This window comes from Lagopus leucura, unplaced genomic scaffold (genome assembly GCF_019238085.1).
Source record: "Lagopus leucura isolate 7727_CA_CO unplaced genomic scaffold, USGS_WTPT01 Super-Scaffold_100040, whole genome shotgun sequence".
Classification (NCBI taxonomy): domain Eukaryota; kingdom Metazoa; phylum Chordata; class Aves; order Galliformes; family Phasianidae; genus Lagopus; species Lagopus leucura.
The window spans coordinates 5155966-5177950 of NW_024962289.1; the positions used below are offsets into that span (position 1 = coordinate 5155966).

The 21985-nt window shown below is 39.0% G+C and overlaps 1 protein-coding gene across 1 annotated transcript in view; it reads right to left on the reverse strand.

Moving 5' to 3' along the window:
• GLP2R (glucagon like peptide 2 receptor) overlaps positions 1 to 21524 on the reverse strand; it is a 30998-nt gene extending 9474 nt beyond the window's left edge. The window contains exons 1-9 of the mRNA XM_042883884.1: positions 21420 to 21524; positions 16912 to 17005; positions 13054 to 13158; positions 9671 to 9792; positions 7752 to 7858; positions 7383 to 7539; positions 5631 to 5790; positions 2777 to 2837; positions 34 to 103 (exon numbers count right to left, since the gene is read on the reverse strand). Of these exons, the coding sequence (XP_042739818.1) occupies positions 34 to 103; positions 2777 to 2837; positions 5631 to 5790; positions 7383 to 7539; positions 7752 to 7858; positions 9671 to 9792; positions 13054 to 13158; positions 16912 to 17005; positions 21420 to 21524 (981 nt within the window). The remainder of the gene's footprint in view (positions 1 to 33; positions 104 to 2776; positions 2838 to 5630; positions 5791 to 7382; positions 7540 to 7751; positions 7859 to 9670; positions 9793 to 13053; positions 13159 to 16911; positions 17006 to 21419) is intronic.
• Positions 21525 to 21985: the final 461 nt, after the last annotated feature.

Consider the following 21985-nt stretch of genomic DNA (forward strand, 5'->3'; position numbering starts at 1 on the left):
CATCATGCGAGGAACAGATAAAATAGTTCTTACTGTAATGGAAAACAACATCGGTCCTCTAATGATCCACCAGATTCCCATGTGTTCATTTGTTCCCCAGCACCTGCAGCATAATTAAAAATATATATATATTATTTTCATGGAAATAAATAAGAAAGCTTAAATAACGTATGTACGTATTTCAAAGGAAACTTGACTAAATTTAAACATCTAAGTGGTATTCAAGAGAAATTGAATTAAACTGTGAATAGTATAACAAACAAGTGTATATTTTGTGAAGATCTTCCTGCTAGAATTTTGAGAGACATTTCCGTAGGCTGTAAACCTCAAAACAATCTGGTGAATTCTGCCTTTGGATCTACACTACAACTGCAAGTGGCACTGAAACTTCACAGCGGGACACATCTTACCCAAATTTAGTCACTAAAATCATGAACTGGAAAAGGATAAATCTGAATTGTAACTTCTGAACTAACTAAGAAGTATGCATACAGACTGTGAATGGAACAGAATAGTTCAGTTGGAAGGGGCTTTCAGAGATCAAATCCAACTGCTTGATCGCTTCTGGGCTAAGCAAAAGTTAAAGTATCTTACTGAGTGCATTATCCAAATGCATTGATAGGCATGGGGCACAAACCACACCTCTCAGGAACCTGTTCTACTGCTCGACCACCGTCACAGTTAAAGAAATTTTGCCAAATATCCAGTCTGAAATCCCCACTAACACAGTCACCAGGGAGCAGAGCCCAGCACCTCCCTCTGTTTCTCCTCCTCATGGAGTTGTGGAGAACAATGAGGTCACCTCTTGGCCTCCTTCTCTCCAAAACAGACAACCTAAGTGTCCTCAGCTACTTTTCACAGGACATGCCTTCCTTTTACCAGTGTTGTTGCCCTCCTCTTGATGCTTTCAAGAACCTTTATATCCTTTTATACTGTGAAGAACAGAACTGTACACAATATGCAAGGTGAGACTACACCGACACTTAATATAATAGGAAAATTATCTCTGGCTGGCTAAAATGCATTTAATGCACTCCAAAATGCAGTTTGTCCTTTTGGCTGCCAAGGCATACTGTTGGCACGATGCACATTGAGCCTGCTATCGACCAGCGCCTCTAGGTCTCTTTCTGCAGGGTGTTCTCCGGACATTCATCTCCCAGTCCATAATTGTGTCTGGCATTATTCTGTCTCAGACACAGAGCCTGGCACTTGCTTTTCTTGAACTTCATGACATTGATGATCAACTTACGTAAATCCCTCTGCAAGGCTACTTGTCCCTCCGGAGGGCCAAGAGATCCTCCCACTTTAGACTCATTAGCACACTCGCTGATGATGCATTGCACTCTTGCATTCAGATTATTGATAAAAATTGAGGTCTGGAGAGCCCTGCTAGTGACTATCCACCAAACAGATATAGCCCCATTCAGTACAACACTGTGAGCTCTAGCATTGTGCCAATTCATCACCTAGTGTGTTGTCAACCTGTTTATCTCACAGTTGGACAATTATTCTAGAAGGAAGCCATAAGGAACAGTATCAACAGCCTTACTAAAATCCAGAAAGATGGTGTTCACTGCCTTCCCTTCATCCACCAAGCAGAATACTTTATCACAGAAGGAGATGAAGCTACTAAGGTAATAGTTTCACTTATGAATCCATGTGGACTATGCCTGACAATAGCTTTGTCCTTAAGCTGCCCTTCACATCTCCCAGGCTGTTCTCCATAGCTTTTCCAGGAATCGAATAATGTGTCCATAGTTTCCTGGGTTTCACACGCACTTTTTGTAGATGAGTGTAACATTGGCTGTCTTCCTGTCAGCAGGAAAATGTCTCCTTTTCTCCTCTACACTTCTGATTTGTCCAGTGCACATATTCATTATCTGCTGCTTGATCTAGCGGCTGGCAAAACCCTGCCTAGAGCAGGGGGGTAGAAATGGATGGTCAATGACATCCCTCCCAACCCATAGCCATTTTATCATTCTATGATTCTTTTTTTTGCCAATTAGCTTGCTGTAAACCTGTGGGACGAGGGCTTGCCATTTAAGGCCTGTATAACCTCTAATTCTATGAGACTGTAATTGTGACTTGGTTCCTGATGTTATTGCCTAATAGCATATGGTTATTCCAAACAAAACTCTTTAGGAACCACAAATTAAAAAAGAGAATTAAAGAAAATAAATCTTATTTTATGAAATTTATGAAAGAACTATTTATGAAAAACCAAGTCTATGTGACACCAGTAGAAGATTGAAGACCAGAAAAGTGGAAAACTGATAGCTACCAATGCAAGTTACCCTCAGCAATTAATTCACACAGAATGCATTCATTTAAGTTCAACTTTTTGTGAATATCAGATTTTGTCATTATCTACTATAACTAATATTTTTTTCCTGAATGTTAATAAAACTCAAACCAATGATGGTCTCCAGGGAAAGCACCGGTCTCCTTTTCTTGATAAGACGCTCTCTTATGGGGAAGATGTTTGTGCAGGAAAATTGCCTCACATGAATTAAAAATAGATACAAGTTTTCATTTGAGAAACAGTGAATGTTCATTTTCCTTCTTGATTTATGTATAATTGAATCAATGAATTTCCAGTAGTTAAATGTGAAAAGAATAAAATGAACCTTTAAAATCTAGCAAGTCTTATTATGTGCTGTATAATCTTAATGTAATCCAATAGTCAATAGTTTTGCCAGTTACTGTCAAAAGCTTCTGGAAAAAAATAAGCAAACTGAAAACCAGTATTCTAAGATTGTTTAGCCTAGTAACCTACCCTGTGTTCTCCAGTTTCGATCTGCTTATTCCCCAGGGAGCAACAAATAGAATAGGAACAGCTGTAAGAAAAAAAGTTATTACAGCCAAGCTTGCAGAATGATTCATACAAAATAAAGACACACTACTATGGACCTGGTGCAATATGATTTTCAGCATTCTACTTAGATGTTGTACAAAAATCAACCTCTTCCTGTTTTTCTCCATTTGCACCTCAAAGAAAATAAGAACTTCATTGTATAATTGAATATCACATTTTCAGTGTGCAAATTGCATGCACATACATGAATACATAAACACTACTGATCAGCCTAAATTTTCTAAGTCTCTGATGTAGATAAACTAGAAAAAATATGAATACTCCAGCAGAGGCCTCCAAGATTACTGGGACCTGTAGTGCATCATGTAGAAGAGACTGAGAGAACTAAATGTCTTCAGCCTTAAGAAGAAAAGTTTAAGAGGAAGCCTAACTGCTGTCTTCAATACTAACAATAGCAGAAGCACATGGAGCAGGAGGTGCACAGCAAAAGAGTGGTAGAAAGAGCAGTAGCAGGCAATGTTCATATTAGATATAAAGAAAATATTCTTCACAATTAGAGCAACCAAGCATTGAAATGTGCACACAAACGAGAAGTGGCATTTCCATTCCTCCAAATAATCAGAACTCTACTGGTTTGGAGCAAACTCATGTAACTTTGAAGCAGGTGCCGTTTTGAGGAAGGGGCTTAGGACATGGGAAAATTCAATCTTTCCAATGAAACACCAAAAGTGAAAATATTTCAGTCTTATGGTGGTCATTTTCAGTGAAGTTTTGGTGTGGGTTTTTTTGTTTGTTTGTTTTATTGATTTTGGGTTTGTTTGTTTGCTTGTTTTTTAAGAAGCAGAGGTTCTTTCTGGAAAACCTTTAATAAAACCTTAGTTTTATTAAAACTAAACAGATTTCCACACAAAAATATATTTGTCTGGACAATGCTCACTATGTCTAGCAATGTGATGAAACCAGATGATCTCTACAGTTCTGTTCCTTCTTGTCTTCTTCCTATAGTTCTGGGAAGAATGTAGATATTACCCACAGAAATTTAACTTCGTCAGATAAAATGAGTCCCTCTCTCTACCAGATAGACTAACCATAAGATATAGTCTAGTTCAGCATTAGAGATCAATACATACTTTAAAGACCAGTATATTTGTTTAGCAAAAGGAACTGATGTGTGTTAGTTCAGTAAAATTTCCTAGTTTATGCAGAAACCCTGTTTTGAATCTTGATTAAGGAATTGATATTTTTCTACAGGAATGGTTCCCATTTCATAAATATTTGTACATTTATTTAACAAATATATTCATAAACACAGAAAACGTGGCCTTAACTGAAATTCACTTAATTCTAGGAATTATTCCAGAAGGATATTTCATTCTTAGATTCTACCCAATTCCTATTTAAAATATCAAGAGATAGCACAGGTACCAAAAAGAAGTAAAAGGAACTTGTCTCAATTCCCTGTGATTATTACAGTCTTGTACAATTTTGGACACCTGGAACTGAATGATGTGAATCACTGTCAAATTGACAAGGAATTTATAACAACAGTCTTTATAACAGTAAACAAAAATTTATTTTTAGCATTTTTAATTGTTTTTTTTTTTCCATTCCAACTGCAATTATTATAATTTCAATCTTAGTTGACATTTTATTTGTTTTTCTTTGTTTGAATCTAAACAGTTCTTTATGATTTACCTCTTTATCTTGGGTAAAGATTTTAGTACGCAATAAAGCAGAGAAAATATGGAATAATTTACTTATAATTACATAGTCATCCGCTACAGATTAATCCTTTAAAAATAATTTTCCTTAGTACATTTTTTTTCTTTTTCGTGTTTTAAATATATATATATATATAAGCATATATATATACATTCATATATGCACATACAGATATATATGTATCCTACAGTACTGGATATGCAATTTTACATTTGAGAAAGTAAATTGAATGGTGTGAGTGAGCTAGTAAATCTGTACACAGATAAAAGCTTTATGATCGGCAGATATTCTATTCCATCCACCCTATCATCCTCCTCAGTTCAGTCCATCAGCTATGAATCAGTCCTGCACTAAACCTGCCTAAACATTGTCTAAAATTACATTTTTAAATCTTCATAAAAAACTTTCTAAGACTTGCAAGTTGTATGGGTAGATTTTAGATCATTATTGGGAATTAGGAAACCTTGACTTTTCCTTTTGTTCAACCTGTATACAGAATTATGATAAGTGAGCAACAAACACGATTGTCCGATTATGTGCTACTCACATGAAAAAAGGAAAAGAGAAAATAATTTACACAACATTGTTAAAATGCTTGTAACTGCCTTTGTGTTGTCTTTCTTCCATGAAAAATGTCTGAAATGCAGGATCTGAATCATGTAGTGTTTTGAACTGTCCTCTAATTTAAAGCACACTTTAGAGCTTCAGCAAATTTTGCTGAGCTCAGAAGGTGAATACATAAAAGCAAAGCTCTTAATGTGTAGATATCTTGACCACATAAATGCTCTAATTCAAATGAAGAAATTGAAGGTGCTGATAATGCTTTAATATTCTACGCTGGTAGAGAATATTACCAAGTGTAGTAACTTTTCTTCTCATTCTATTAGGCTATTGTTTTCAGGTAAACCAAGATATTACCTCAAATCAAACAGAGCTGCAACTAACATGTCACTTCTAGTATACTTCTATTGAGAAATGCCGGTTTCAGAACAAAAATGAAACTTTTTTTTTTCCTCTTTTCATTACAAAATATTCACTAATGATTTGAAAAAATACCACAGAATCAAGAACTTTGAAATTGTTAGATACTCACCCCATCCTATCACTATATATGTCTGCAGCAGTCTTCTTTCTGAGAACACAGCAGTAATCAATAACGTATGCAGATAAATTCCTTCTACTAATAGCCAAAAATAATTTGCTCCAACAAAATAGTGCATGAAAAACTGAGCGGTTCTGCAAATGATTAAAATCTGTAGGAATGAAAGACCAGGAACCACTGTAATACATAGAAGTTCTGACAAATCCTAATTTTCCCTGGTTACTTCAGCTATCATTTTAAAACCAGTATGTGGCTGTGATACACATGCATTTCAGTCATATGTACTTCAAGATTCTGAGCTGCTGTTATTTTGGGAGATCTGGACTTTCTGGGAATAGAGGTAAACATGTGATGCAGTTAGGTTGGATTTGTCTCTGCCTTTGGAGAAAAAAAGGGCAGAACCAGAGTTCAAAAAGCATTTGGTGAAATGTTGGAATATGAATTGATATTAGGATAGTGTGGAATCAGGAGCTGGACTTGATGATCTGCCATTGCAGAGGAGCTGAAACTAGATGATCTTTAAGAGTTCCTCCAACCCAAGCCACTCTATAGTTCTATGATTCTATGATCCTTGTGGATCCCTGCCAATACAGGGTGCACTATGATTCTGAAAACAACTTAGAGTTCATGCCAAGAGTTTATACTTGGGAACAAGGGGAAGCACTGAGGAGTATTACTTTTATTGTTTACTAGAAGATAAGTGCTCCTGGTATACAAGCAGATCAGCAGAATTATTCTGTCTTTCTGAGGCCCCACCTGGAGCACATGCCCAGGTCTGGGGCCCCCAGCAGAAGGATGCAGATCTGTTGGAGTTGGTCCAGAGAATGGCCATGGAAATGGCCATGGAATGGCCATGGAGAGGGGCTGGAGCACCCCTCCTATGGAGAAAGGCTGAGGGAGTTCATCTTGTTCAGCCTGGAGAAGGGAAGGCTTCAAAGAGATCTCACTGAGGCTCTCCAGTGTTTAAAGGGAGACTATAAACAGGAGAGAGACCAATTTTTTTCATGATCTGATAGCTACAGAGCAAGGGCAATGGTCTTAAACTTTAAATGGGGAGATTTAGGTTAGCTGCTAGGAGGAAATTCTTCACCCAGAAGTGATGAGGTCCTGGCACTGCTGCCCTGAGAGCTGTGGGTTCCCCATCCTTGCAGATGCCCAAAGGCCATGGATGGGCCTGAGCTGGGCGGAGAGCCAATCCATGGCAGGGATGGGGCTGGGAAGGCTGTGAAGTCCCTTCCAATTCAACCATATGGGATTCTGTGAAAGTAACTCTGCAATGGCTGTTGTGGTCAGTAGTGACTCTGAAAATCTGCACATTTTCCTAGTGCTGAAAAACCTTTGAACTGTTTTCCCCTTCATGTACTTTCACAGTAAATGCGTTGTTTGGAAGCACAGTGTTACATGCAGTATTTGTGTACGTTGCATTTTGCTATGCATACCTAGAATGAATAAATGCAAGAGTTCTTAAGTAAGTGCTGAAAAAATGTATTGAATTCTTCCTAAGGCTACAAGCGTGAAAAAACTGTTTTGCTTAAGTAAAAATGTGTAAACATATCTATAGATTTTTTTTAGTATGTTTGTTGTTTTTTTAATGAGTGCATTATGATTTATAAACGTTTTTCCAGACTGCCTGAGATTTGAATCTCAACTAACAAACACCTTAAAACTTGGTGCTAACTTCTATATTTGTAATTGTTATGGCCACTGGGAGTACACATTTACTATTAGCAACTAAGAAGTTACCTCAGGACTGAGGTATAATATCCATCCAGTTTCATCATTGGGTCTTTTGGAGTAAATCCTGTGGAGTACAGTGTCTTTAATAAGAATGGCTGTGGCACGCAAGATGAAAGATGCAAATAAATTCATATGGATGTAGTTTCTTGTGCAGTGAAGTTTTCTGTGGGGAAGAAAATGTATAAATCCTCTGGAGTATATTTAATCCAAAGAAAGCAACAATAAAAAATACCATTATAGTCATATTGTTGCCATTGATTGATTTTATACAGGAATTTCCTCCATAACTTACATCAGAAATAAGAAATCCAACTATGCAAAAACAATATGCATATTGTGTTTTATATTTAAAAATGCATGCAATTTCATACTAACCTGAGTAAAGAAAGTATAAGAAGAGCTAAGACAAGTGAGATGAGAGAAAGATAATATCCTACGGTGTACAGCAACTGTAGTGTGGTAAGTAATTTATGTTCTTTTTCCTAGGAAAAGAAAAAAAGAAAGAGAAGCTTTGCATATGTATATGCAGGCAGGTAAGTAGGATATGAATATAAATCAAAAGCTTTCGAGTCCAATTTATTTGTGTTGCAGCATAGCCAGGGCAAATTTCTGATATCTGTTCCCTGCATTTTCTCATGAAAACCTTGTGGGAGACACCCTGGAGAACAGACCAAGTTTCTTCTCAGATTTGAAGGCAGTCAAGGACCCATTTCCAGATTTCTCTTGCACAAATCCAATTTTGAGTCTTAATGACTATTAATCATTAAAACAATCACATAAATGAAATGGATCCTAACGTTTAATAAGTGCAGAGTGAGCTCCACCCCTGCACTGAAATGCAATAGCTGTGTTATCTGGGGAGCCAAGACGCACACTGCTCTTCCGAGCACAATTTTCAGAGGCAACTGTATCTACAGAGTGATTGAAATAGACTGCCTGCTTCTTAATACAACACAGATGTTAAGGAGTTTTATTTGGGCTGGGGTTTGTCTGGCTACTTTTGCTGTTAACTGTGTAACCTTTGCTGTTAACTGTGTGATTTAATCATACAGCCACAGATTATCACACTCTCCTCCTGCCAGCTAATTGTCTCTAAATCAGCCTATGCTAATAAGCACTGTCTGAATAGCAGAGTGAGCTGTGCCTGCTGGTGGAAGCCTTGGAGAGGATGCCCAGAGGCACAGCAGGAGATTCCCAAGGGATGTTCATTAGTCACTCAGCTCCATGAAAACATTCCAACAGGATGAATTGTATTGGCTGTGACATTTTTTCAAATCTGAAGCAAATGAAATGAAGTTGATTCATCAGATGCGGGTGGATGCAAGTTCTGGGTTATTCCTAACAGCTTGTGGCTTTTGACTAAATATAATTACATGGTATAAACACACATTTAGGCTTGTTCGGAAAGCTGGCTAAAACTTTCAGAGAAACCTCTTGTTCTCTTGCTGTCACACCTGATGAATTAAAGTGGCAGTCCTCCACCCACACCTTTACAATCCAGGATAGTCAACGGGCTGCAGAAAAACAAAGTACTCCAAGTTTATCACACTTGAATAAACTGTGAGGTTGGAAAACCATATATTCACTGTATAAAGAATTTATTAAGGTCTTGGTAATCCTGAAATAATCTTGCTTAATAGATAATACACGATCAATAAATTACTAAAAAAAAAATAAAATCAATAAAGTAATAAACATTAGTATCATTTACCAAAGTAACAAAAGCTAAGTTAATAAAGTGTTCAGTAGTAATACTGCTCTCCAAACAGACTTCATTTTGAGATCAGCAAGACAAACAGTGCAGCAAAAGAAGTTACAAGAAGCTGAAACCCATTCAGTCACATGCTTTACTGTTATCTGAAACTGTTGCATTCATTGCCAGGCATTGGTAGCTGGGCAATGTGGCAAGGCATCAGGATCCCTGGTTTCCAGCTTGAACTGCTATGCTAAAAGGCTCAGGAGGTCACAGGGGTTGGGAGTCTGGCTTTGGCTGACTTCCAGTCCTCTGAGCTATTTGCTAGACAAGTTGCAGGCTTTTCATTTCAATTTTATTAGGAGGGATTCAGTACATGTGAATGCTGAACTCTAAACAGAAAACAATTTCTCTAATCTAAAGCTAGAATCTCCTTCCTTAATCTTTCTTCCTCTGCTTCTTCTTAGCAGTTTTCAATTTGGTAATCCAAATGAAATCTGAACATCTTTTGCAGGTATTCAACCGAAATATTTTATCAGTTATTCAAGAAGGGATTACGAAGATTAAAGGATTAAACCATGGTATAAAACATCATGCTTACATTTTTTTGGAGATTATTTTTCTCAGAACATTCTGAACTGTCACGCCAAATGTCTGTGGAGTTTTCCTTCGTTTGCCAAGTTCCTTCATCTAAGCAGACTCTGTATACATTTCCTGCACTTCCTGAAAGTAAATAGAGGTTAGTCTTACAGGTAAAAATAAAGATTTCATTTTTCATGAACATTCTAAGGATTTCCCTTTACACTATAGCAATAAACCTTTGCTCAAATGCAGACAAAACAAGCAAACAACAACAACAAAAAACAATAAACAAAAACAAAAAAAAACAATCAAAACAAAACAAAACAAAAAAAAAAACCACATCTTTTATTTTGTCTTTGACAATATATTTTTCACATTTGTGTAGAAGAAAGTAGGGAAGATAGTCAGCGTCACCTCAGTCTTCAAAAAGGGCAAGAAGAAGGATCTGGGAAATTACATGCCAGTTAGCTTCAATTCTGTCCCTGGAGAGGTGATGGAGGTGATGGATACTTGTTCTTGGTGCCATCTCCAAGAAATTAGAAGAGAAGAAAGTTATCATGAGTAGTTAATGTGGATTCACCAAGGGGTAATCATGCTTGACCAATGGGGAGGGAGCAGTGCATTTTGTGTATCTTGACTTGAGCGAGGTGTTTGACACCATCTCCCACAACATCCTTGTTGTGAAACAAGGTGTAGGATAGGTGAGTGGATGGTGAGGTGGACTGAGATCTGGCTGAATGGCAGAGCTCAGAGAGTAATGATCAGTGACTCAGAGTCTAGTTGGAGGCCTTTATCTAGTGTTCCCTAGGGGACAGTGCTGGGTCAAGTCTTCCCTCAATATCTTCATCAACGACCCAGGAGAAAGGACGGTGTCCACCGTCAGCATGTTCTGATGGGAGTAGCTGGGAGGATTGGCTGATACACTGGAAGGCTGTCCTGCCATTCAGTGGGACCTGGACAGACTAGAGTGTTGGGCAGAGAGGAACCTTATGAGGTTCAGAAAGTGAAGAGGGCACATGAAGTGTCCTACACCTGAGGAGGAATAACCACATGCATCAGTACAGGACAGGTGCTGACCTGCTGGAAAGGTGCTCTGCAGAGAAGGACCTAGAGATTCTGGTGACCATCAGAGTGACCATGAGCCAACAATGTGCTCTTGAGGCCAAGAAGGCCAGTGATGTATAGTGCATTACAAAGAGTGTGGCCAGTAGGGTGAGGGAGGTTCTCCCCTCTGCTTTGCTCTGGTGAGATCACATCTGGAGTATCTTGTCCAGTTCTGGGTTCCTCAGCTCAAGGTTAGCAGGGAAAGATGGCCAGGGCCTGGAGCATCTCCCTTATGAGGGAAGGCTGAGAGACCTGGGGCTGTTCAGTCTGGAGAAGAGACAGCTAAGAGGGGATATAACAGTTGCCATACAGCAGCAACCACCAGAATATCTAATTTTACTTTGAATGACTGGAACTGAGAGAACTGTTTTTGGAGCACAGTTTGCTGTGAAGGCGCAGGAGCTTTGTGTGATGATTGCCTGTTCATGTTCAGTGCACATTTTATTGTCCAACATGTAGTGGAATTCTAACAGATTCCCCAAGCAGGAAATGACCTCCATGTTTACAAGTACTCTGGCATACTGTACAGAGATGGAGACTCTTTAAGGACATGATTTATGTAGTATGACAAATATCTCTTTAAAAAGTAAAAGCATATCAGAGAAGAAAAAGTTCCTGTCTAGGACAAAAAGCTAAGGGATCCCAGAAGTTCATGTCAGATCAGGTCAGGAGGGATCTTAGGGTTTATGTTATTTAGAGAATCACCTTCCTAAGCTTTCATTCAGAAATTGCCATGTTGCAGTGTGGTCCCACTTCATTGCTAGGCTAGCTCTAGAGGCAGTAAACTGACAAAGTAGGAGAGACGAAATAATGCTTTGTGAGCTCTTCTGTATTAGCATTAGGGAGAATTTTGGCAACGCTTTGTATACTCTAATCTTCAGAAAGGCCATGCAGGAGCCTGACTGTGAGGATGGGCCTTGGGATTCTAGAGCCAGGAAAAGGGGCTAAAATTTATGTGGACCTTAACTGGAGCAGATATTTAATCACTGAATAAAAATAAGGAGTTCATATGAAATGTGGTCCAAAATCTTAGTTCTATAGTACTCTAGTTTTCTAGTGAAATGATACCAAATCATAAAAAAATCTATCTCAAGCCCACAAGCATTTTTGGTTCAAGTCCAAGTTGTGTTCCAGGATAACCACAGCTGTACCTTGAAAACGTGAAGAGGAGAAGAGAGGACCACAGGTAACCCCAGATCCACAGAACTACCAGGACAGACAGCAGGGCTGTCTCAGTGACACTCCTCCTAAGACACTGGGGCATTCCAACCTAATTCTAATCAGGATTAGTATTTCCCATTGCGATTACAGTGGAAAGCTTCATGATATGATGCAATGTCTTACAGGTTGTTTTTGTAGAAATTCAGACAGAAAAAGAAAAAAAAGGGGGAAAAAAAAAAAAAAAGGAGTCTCAATTACAGGGAGGGAAGTAAGATGCTGCCATGTTTATTTCGAACAGCTGAATTTGTTACAAGTGGTTGGAAGAAGCAGGTATTTGAGAGAATAGATAAAGGTTGGTTTCTCTGCTTTGGAGCTCAACAGCCCCAGAAAAGACAGATGATGACATTTTTGATTAAATCTTTTGTGGGGTGGACTGGAGAAAGCTAAGATAAGCAGCCCATGGTAGATTCCCAACCAAAAATCTCAAGCACAATTGGTTCTTCTAAGAGGTATTACAAATATGACTACAAAAACTATATGTAGCTAAGAAAAACTAAGCAGGATTCAGAATCACTAGACTGTGCTGGTAAGAATGCTTTTGGATTTCTTTTGTAGAAAAGGAAGGCTTTCAGATGGCTTTGCTCCTTCAGATGTTACTATTTTTCCCTTCCAGGAGGGCCTTCCTGCTCCACTCTGTCCAGCACAGCACAGCTTGGAAAACCCTTCTGTTCAATGCACCACTTGCTGTTGGTGCAGCACCTTGCACTGGAGGGCAGACTGCTCAGACCCATTAGACTGTCTCTTCCATTCCAGTGCTTAATCTCTTGGATCAGTAGGTATCCCAGAAGCTGAACCCCAAATCTGTTACTGCCAATCAAGGCCTGACTGTACAGTTATACATTCTTCTTGCTTTTGCTGGAAATTTTGCTTTGACAGCGCAGAGATGAAGCACAAAACTCCATCAGTGGTAAATACGGGTAAAAAAAATGTAAATAACTAAATATTGCTTGTAATTCTATGTGTCAAGTTAGAAAAGAGATGAAAAGAAGACACGGGTCACAAAATAGACCAGAAATATTTGTCATGTGTCTGGATTGCCAGTGTAAACTCTAAGAAAAATAACAACTTTTACATTACCATTTTCCAACCATGGCAAATACAAAGGACAAGGAACAGATACTTTTCCTGGGGTTGAGTATGGCCAGCAAACAAACTGATCAAAAGTCCCATTACAATGTATCCCTGGGGAGAGAAGCGAATAGATGTTTTACAAAAAATGTTTCAAACAATGGATGATCATGAAAAACATCGTGTACCATTTTAAGAAACCTGCAAGCATGTGGATTCATTCAGTGTGGAGTAAATATCAATCCTATCATATGGAAACAACATACGATCACTTGTGCACTGGCATGAGAAGAGTATTTAGAAAATGTAACAGACTTCATGTATTCATTGCACCATGTTTGTTGAACAGGGCAGAAAAAGCTACTGTTCTTTTTGCCTTGAGTACACATAAGCAACATGTTTCACGCGCTTTACCATGAGCTAGTAGTGTTGTAGAAAATCATCCCAAGGCCTCTGTTTTCTAAATGTAACAGCTTCCAGCCGTGCTCTCAGTTGCTGTACATCAAAGACTGCTGACAAATAGAAAATATTCCACTTTTCATGACCCCTGTGACACCAGTTCTCAGCTCAGATAATCATCATCTTCTCTGGTAGTGACTTCTATTGCTCTCTCAGTAATAATGGATTGGGAGCTGGCAGCCTATCAGATCAACTCCATCAGTTTTAATCTTCACAAGATACCACATCACTCACAGGACATAAGGAGCAGACAAAACACTTCAAACTGCACTTCAACACTGCTGGTTGTACTAGTTTCTGGGTTTTCTAGTTTTCAGTCTTTCTGTCATTTTTTAGGAGAAGTTAAAGTTCTCATCTCTGAGCTTCACATCTTTCTGTCCATTGGAGGCAGAAGAATATATCCTGCTTTGTTTTCCATAATGATCAGCAATTCTTTGATGATCTTGGTGGGAAGAAGAAACAAGGATACTTGTGTACTTTCTCACTGGAATCTTTTCGGGGTGCTTTTGCTAAAACACATGGACAATTGTTAATGATTTTGCTATACCTTTGAGCTCCATCTGCCTTATGACCCACACAGTTGTTAACATTTATAGACGCATTCTTATTATTCCTTTCCCTCATATCTCATCAGAGGTACAGAATTCAGGTAGCTATGACAAGTATGAATTATGTAGGCTGACAGGAGAAAAGTAGTTTTTACATTATTCCTTGAAAACTGGACTTCTGAGTATGTATAGTTCTTTTACAAACCACTGTCTTCTGACATCTTGCTATGTGTCACTGCTTTTTGGCTTCCTGGGTCATTTGGGTTGTTTGCAATTGCCACTTCCCACCACAACACACTCTGCTTTTGCATTTTGCTAAGAGCTGTATCTGACAAACAGCCACAATCAGGTCGAGAGCTTGTGGGTAAAAATCAAGGATTGGTCCGGTAAAGGGCATCTAGTGGTTGGGGTCTGCTACAGGCCACCTGATAAGGAGGAGCCTGCTGACAAGGCCTTCTTGCTTCAGCTGCAGGAGGTGTGACACTCGTGGGCTCTTGTCCTATTGGGGGATTTCAATCACCCCAGATATATGCTGAGAGAGCGGCATAGTGGGTGGCAGACAATCCAAGAGATTCCTGGAGTCTGTTAAGGATAACCTCCTGGTCCAGGTAATAGATGGGCCAACCTGAGGTGAAGCCTTACTGGACCTGGTGCTCACTAATGCAAAGGAGAGCATTAGAGAGGTTAAGACTGGAGGCAGCCTGGGCTGTAGTGACCATGCCTCTATGGAGTTTCTGATCTTGAAGAATGCGGGCCTGGCAAAAAGCAGAGTTAGTCTCCTGTGCTTCAGGAGAGCAAAATTCCGGCTGCTCAAGGAACTGCTGAGTGGGATCCCCTGGGAAACTGTCCTTAAGGGATGGGCACAGAGCAGAGATGGCAGCTCTTTAAGGGCACCCTTCTGAGAGCACAACGGCTCTCCATCCTCCAGCAGAAGTTGAGCGGGGAAGGCGGGTGACTGTCATGGCTGTGCAAGGACCTGCAGCTTAACCTGAGAGAAAAGAGGGAAATGTACAGAAGGTGGAAGCAAGGCTGTGTATCCTTGGAGGAATACAGGGCTGTTCTCCATGTGTGTAGAGATAGGATTAGGAAAGCCAAGGCGCAGATGGAGCTGAACTTGGCAAGAGATGTGAAAGATAACAAGCAGGGGTTCTACAGGTACACAGGCAGGAGGAGACAGGCCAAGGAGAGTGTTCCTTTGTCTTCCTCTTGTCTTCCTCTGGTGAAAGGTAACAGGGAGCTGACTTCCTCGGACGTAGAAAAAGCTGAGGTACTCAGTGAGTGCTTTGCCTCAGTCTTCATGGGTGATCAGGCTTCCCATGTCTGCCAGGACCGTGAGTCTCTAGGTGAGAGTGTGGGGAGTGGTTTCTGTCCCACTGTAATGGTGGAGCAAGTCCTCCTCATGAAACTGAACACATTCAAGTTTATGGGGCCAGATGATATCCATCCTAGGGTTCTGAAAGAGGTAGAAGCCTGATGTGGTTGCCGAGCCGCTCTCCATCATATTTGAAAAATCATGGCTGTCTGGTAAAGTCCCCGGTGACTGGAAAAAGGAAATATTACTCCAATTTCTAAAAGAGGTAGAAAGAAAGACCTGGGGAACTACAGGCCGGTGAGCCTCACCTCTGTGCCTGGGAAGATCATGGAGCAGATCCTCCTGGAAGCTGTGTTAAGGCACATGAGACAAATGATTCGAGACAGCCAGCATGGCTGTACCAAGGACAGATCGTGCCTGACCGATGTGGCGGCCTTCTATGATGCAGTGACGGCGTTGGTGGATGGGGGAAGGGCAGTGGATGTCATTACCTGGACTTCTGCAAGGCCTTGGACACGGTCCCTCGCCACATCCTGCTCTCTAACTTGGAGAGTTCTGGATTTGAAGGATGGGCTGTTGGATGGGTAAGGAATTGGCCGGCTGGTCACAGCCAAAGGGCTGTGATCAATGGCTCTGTGTCAGGGTGCAAGCCAGGCACAAGCAGTGTCCCTCAGGGGTCGGTGTTGGGACAGACAGTTGCTCTTCAACATCTTCATCAATGACAGACGATGGCATCCAGTGCACCTCAGCAAGTTTGTGATGACACCAAGCTGAGCGGTGCAGTCGAAACACTGGAGGGAAGGGAAGCCATCCAGAGGGACCTGGACAGGCTGGAGAAGTGGGCCCATGGGAACCCAATGGGGTTCAGTAAGGCCAGGTGCAGGGTGCTGCCATTGGGTGGGGGCAATGCCAGGTATTGATACAGACTGGGGGAAGATGTGCTTGAGAGCAGCCCTGCGCAGAAGGACTTGGGGTTCTGGTGGGCGAGAAGCTGGCCATGAGACAGCAGTGAGCGCCTGCAGCCCGGAAGGCCAGCTGTGTTGTGGGCTGCATTAAAAATACACAAGCAGTTCTGTGAAAAGAGATAAACCCCAGTTGCTTTGCCTCCTTTGTTTTGTGTTTTTGTCCACTATGGCTCAGTTTCTAAAGGAGGAATGGGAGTCATCTTCTTTTCCTTTAATGACACATTATCTTATGCTTAGTGAAATTTCCAGAAATAATTGCTTGTCTTCCTTCAGGCTGAAAAAGGGAGTGAACACAGGTCTCCTTCATCCAAAGGACCTCTCAGCTAGTAGTCTGTAGTCTGTGATGTATCACAGCAGTAGCTCAGGACCAGCTGTTCTATGGCTTGTTTCAATATAAAGTAGATGAGGACAAAGGCAGCCATTTACTTCATGACTGCGTATTTGTAGGTCTAGTTACAAAACTGGCTGTTTACATTTAAAACTTAAGAGTCACACACTTCTGTGAATCAAATAACATTATATGAATATTTGCATTTTTAGCTATGCTGCTTAACATATCTTTATTTGCTGTTTGTACACTTACCAGTACCTACAGTTGTTTCCTGTAGCATTTTTAGGCATTCCTGTTTGTATTTGTTCCATCCAGTAGTTGTTTTTTCCAGCAGAGATCCTTTGGCCTGTGAGTAAAAAAAGTCTTACATGGAGAAAACCAGCTAGTCTAGTGGTCTTTTAGAGGACAAGTTTCCATCAACTAACAAATTTAAGAGGTGAGGAGAGGAGTGAGGAAGCAAGGAGCAGAATGGAGGCAAGTTTGGTAAGCAGGGAGAAAAAGACCTCTCTTCCCTGGGAAGAAGCTTCTACAGTCATTTCATTCCAAGGTCAGCTAATTGTTCTCATGTATTTACATTTCTCCTTCTGCTGGATTAACTTAGGAATTTGATTGATAACAACTTTGTGGGCTGTTTATTTTTATAGTATTTTTGAAGATAATCAAGCTTACTTGATTGAATACTTCAGTAATAATTTGAATAAAAGTGAAATGAATAAACAGTAATATTTAGCTATTGTTGTCTCTTCCCCACTTCATTTGCACTCCATTTCAGCAACTGAAAGGCCACTTCTTCCTCTAATACAGCAAACATGCCATAAATGCATTTCTATTCCTCAGCTTTCTGGAGAACTTACAATCATTCATTCTACTTTTTCTTGCCTGTCTCCACTAACACTGTGTTGTTTTTGCCTGGGCAGGGGACAGTTTTACAAAATGAAATGGAGTATGAATGCTTATTTTTATCCATAAAAGAGTTTTCTCCATTTAAAACATCTCATACAAATGAATATTTCTTTTTTTCATATTAGATATTTTCAAACCTGGAAGCTTGGATCTTCCTGTTGCAGTTATCATTAGGGAGAGATCAAAAAGGCCTTTAAATTCTGAAAAACTAGATTTCTGAAGAATACAATCTAGAATAACTGCTTTGATCTTATCTGCTCAAAGAGAATACAACTAAAAGCACTACAAAAAACAATCTCTTATTAATGCAGTGCAGTACAGGCTTGACTTCAGATTTATGCAGTTTGATGACAGCAGATTCTTTGGAGTGCCTGAAAAATCAATTCTCCTCTCAGCTGCTCCCTGCAGAGTTGCATTTATAAGATATGCACAGTACTGCAACTGCAGAAACACATAGATCGGAAAAGATCTTCAAGATCAAGCTTTTCAAATGGCTATTCACCCTTCCTGTGAAGAAACTGGTTGGCAATCCTGCACATAGCTGATCATAGCTGAGAACACATAGCTGAAACTAGATGATCATTATGGTCCTTTTCAACCCAGGCCATTCTGTGATTCAATGATTCTATGACATTGGCTTTCTTGGCCATCTGGGCACACTGCTGGCCCACATTCAGGTGGCTGTTGATCAATAACCCTGGAACCTGAGATGCACCAGAAAACTGATACGGAGAAAAGAAAGAGACCTAGCTATTATCTTCAATGGGTGAAATTTGAGATGTAGATATATAGTTGCTAGTAAAGAGAAGAAGAAAAAAAAAAAAAGCTAAGATAAAATCTGCTATAAATTAAAAGCTACATTAAAAAAAAAGTAGTAATTCCCAGTGACGAACAGATGTTAATAATGATTTCACATGAAGTGACTGCTGCGCCGAGGATGAGGCGGGCATCTGTGGCAAAAATCTTGTTAATGTAAGAATTACTGTTATCCTGAGAGGACTTGTAATTTTAACTTTTTCTCTTTAAATATCTGTCTTTCTGATTCATCTTATTCATACAATGCTCTCCTACTGCAGAGGCCTTCAGAGAGCTACTTGATAAATGCTGTTTGGGAAAGGAATGGGTAAAACAGAAGAGCTAAATGCAAAATTGCTTTGCATCCTATCAGATTTGGGCTGTTTAAGTAATGCCCAACTAGTACAATAGCAGTAGAGAAAGAATATTGCTTGCAGCTCAGTATCAGCATGATACTTTGATCATTATTTATCCAGTGTAAGAAACGTTAGTCAAAGCAATCTCTATATAATATGCCATTTGGTCTTCTGAACACCGGGGCTTTCAGAAGCCAGAGGCAGGCAAGTAGTCCAAGAACAGTGTCAGTGTGTGTCACCAAAACAGAACAATTCATTACTGGATGAAAATGTTACATACTCTAATGACAAAATTGTGAAGACAATCCAAACAAAAGTTAAAAAAAAATAATAATAATTCTTGCACCAAATAATTTTCAGCTCCCCAGGGAAAACCCATTTTCTTTCACCTGGATTAGACCCTTTTCAGAAAGCACCTTTCACATGTGTACAGTGGTACTTGTCTGAGCCAGATAATGTGCTAAGAGCTGAAATAAACCAGGCTGCCCTATGGTGTGAACTTCACCTGTAAGCTATTTTTTGAACACAAGTTTACCAAAAAGCAAAGAAAAGTAGTATTTATGCATGTTCAAAACAGAACAACAGTGAATGTTATCTAGTTGTTTTTGAAACCACCCATTCTTGCATGGTTTGGCTGTGCAAGATGTTGTTTGCTCACTGCTCTGCTTTGAGACTCTCAACTAATTTCCAGACACCCTACTTTAAATTCCAGGCAGCAGAAAGTCTATAATTTTTCTTCATCTGATGGGCTTGCAAGATAAGGAGAGAATATTTACAGCAGCCATGAGAAAAGAATGCATGTTTCCAAAATACAAATCTTCTTGACATTTCCCTCATCTGGGCCTCAAAATGCTGAGAGCCAGGGGAGATTCTTCAGATACTCCTTGGTCAGTGAACCTCATTTAAAGAAGCAAAAGATATGATGACGCACTTGTAGAAAGGACTGCTTGATTTAAGGATAGCACTTCTGTTTCTAATAAACAAATGCATTAAACAGCTAAAGAAACACAGAGAAAGCCTCATGTTGACTACCTGGCAGCTTGTTTGGTTCATTTTCTGGAGAAATTGCTGAGAATCATCCATGAAGAATTTTAGTTAACAAGAATGAGGAGCACTCCAGGTACAAATGACAATTTCACTTCTTTCTGGAATTGTCAGTCTCTGCAGAGTAGAGCCTGTGAACACTTCAGTTCATTTCACTTCAGTTCATTGACACTGAAATGTTACCAAACCTTCCTGGAGAGGTCTTTCCATTCCAAACATTCATTTGGTTCGCTCAGGTGCACAAAGCTGCACAAAGATGACCCCACTGTTTAAAAATACATTGGATGCAGTAGATGGCACTGCTAAAAGTTCCCCTCTAAGAAGTAGGTTATTATAATAGACCTCCAAGTTTGCTAACAGAATAATTGTAATCTACCTATTATTTTCATAAATGACTACTGTGTAATAAGGTTTGCATCTCTTTAATTTCTTTAAACTGTAATGACACAGAAGTCACAGGGAGATTTTCAGTTAACACTGACTGGCGCTTTGTTTGAGGCATCCTTTGGATTCAAGGACTCTCAGAAAACTGAGATCTGCATCAGTGCATCAGTTCTCTATCCATTTACATGAGAGAAGCTCTAGATTCAGAATATGTGTCTCTTGGTAATTTTTTTTTTTTTTTTTTTTTTAAGAAAAACAGAAAAAAAAGAGCAAAATTTCAATATTTACAGCACATTCACACATAATTGTAGCACAAGCGGTTAGAAGTAACAATTTCAGTGTAAAGTAAACCTGTTCAGCTGTGCTCATTGCCTTGTATACTTCTTTCACAGATTATTTCCCTAAATTTGCATATGATTTTTATTTGGATGAATTGGAATTAACTTCAACACATTAATATATGTATCAGTTTAATTTACTGAAATAAAGGTATTTATTCCTAAATAAATAAATAAAATGGAAAAAAAAAAAAAGAAGAAAATTTCCCTGAGGAGATTTACACTGAGGTATTCTGTCCTTAAACTCTGAGAACTCTCACAAATTTCAAGACAGTACAGATGAGGAAGAAAGCTTTTAATTTTTCATAGATTTAGAATAAGAAAGAAATGACTATTTTGCTAGAGCACTCCAAGAATTAGAAGTAACAATACTAAATAGTTTTGCTAGCCTGATGTTAGAAGTTGAGTTGCAGAACAAAACCAGTAACATCAGCTTTCACAAATATGAGAAGCAATGCCTTCCCTTTGTATATTTCTAAAAGGCTAAATGATAGCACATTTAGGTAAAATGTAAATTAAATAAAAAATAAAAAAAATGTAAATTAAGCAACATTGGGATTAGAATATGACTGGAAACAACAGTAGAAAATAAAGAATTTTCACAACATTATTGATATATTGGTAGAAAACTCAAAAAATAAAACTAGTTTAATTATCAATGTCATTATGAAAATACACTGCAAAAATAAATGCAAACATGGTTTATTCACTGTATGAACCAGCTTTTATAGAGTAAAATTGTAATATATCACCTACTCTGAGTGAGTTATAACACGTAATTCTATTGTTTCTCAGACAATGTTTCTTCTTATAACTAATTTTAACAAACATTAATTGTCATGTCAAATGTTTTTGAAACAAACATGCAGGGAAGGTTAAAATGCTGTGTGATATATATTCACTTTTATATTGATAATTATTAATTATGGAATTGGCTTACCTGTTTCACTATAAATAATATCATGACTGAGCTGGCAGGTATGGGAGATATTCCGGACCAGATCCGCATGCTGGAGCAGAGACCAAAAAGTGTAATCATGCCCATTTTAATAAATTTGTTCCCCGTATGCTGCTGTATCACTGTACAATAGACCAGTTGTATCACTTGTTCCTGTAACAGATTTAAAGCGTTTTCTTTTATTCTTCTGTTTCAAGAATCTTCTTAGATATAAACCAGGAAGTCTACTAAAATGTCTAGACTTGATGGTCTCCAGCTATGTCTTGCTTTTTTATTTTTTTTTCTGATTAAAGTCACAGAGAATTTACTCTAAACTTCACATGAAGTCTGTTTACTGTAGCTTGTTCTTTAGCCAATAAGAAATCACAAAACTATTAAAACATTAAGAAGCTGATCCTATTCCCTTGAAACTTCATGGGAATTTTGCCAGTGACTTTGTGAGAATGTAATACAGTTCCTAAATATATACATACGTTTATGCACACCTCATGAAACTATAAAAGGGTGACCTAGAATGTAGAAAATCCGTAAAAGCTTGCTGAATAAAG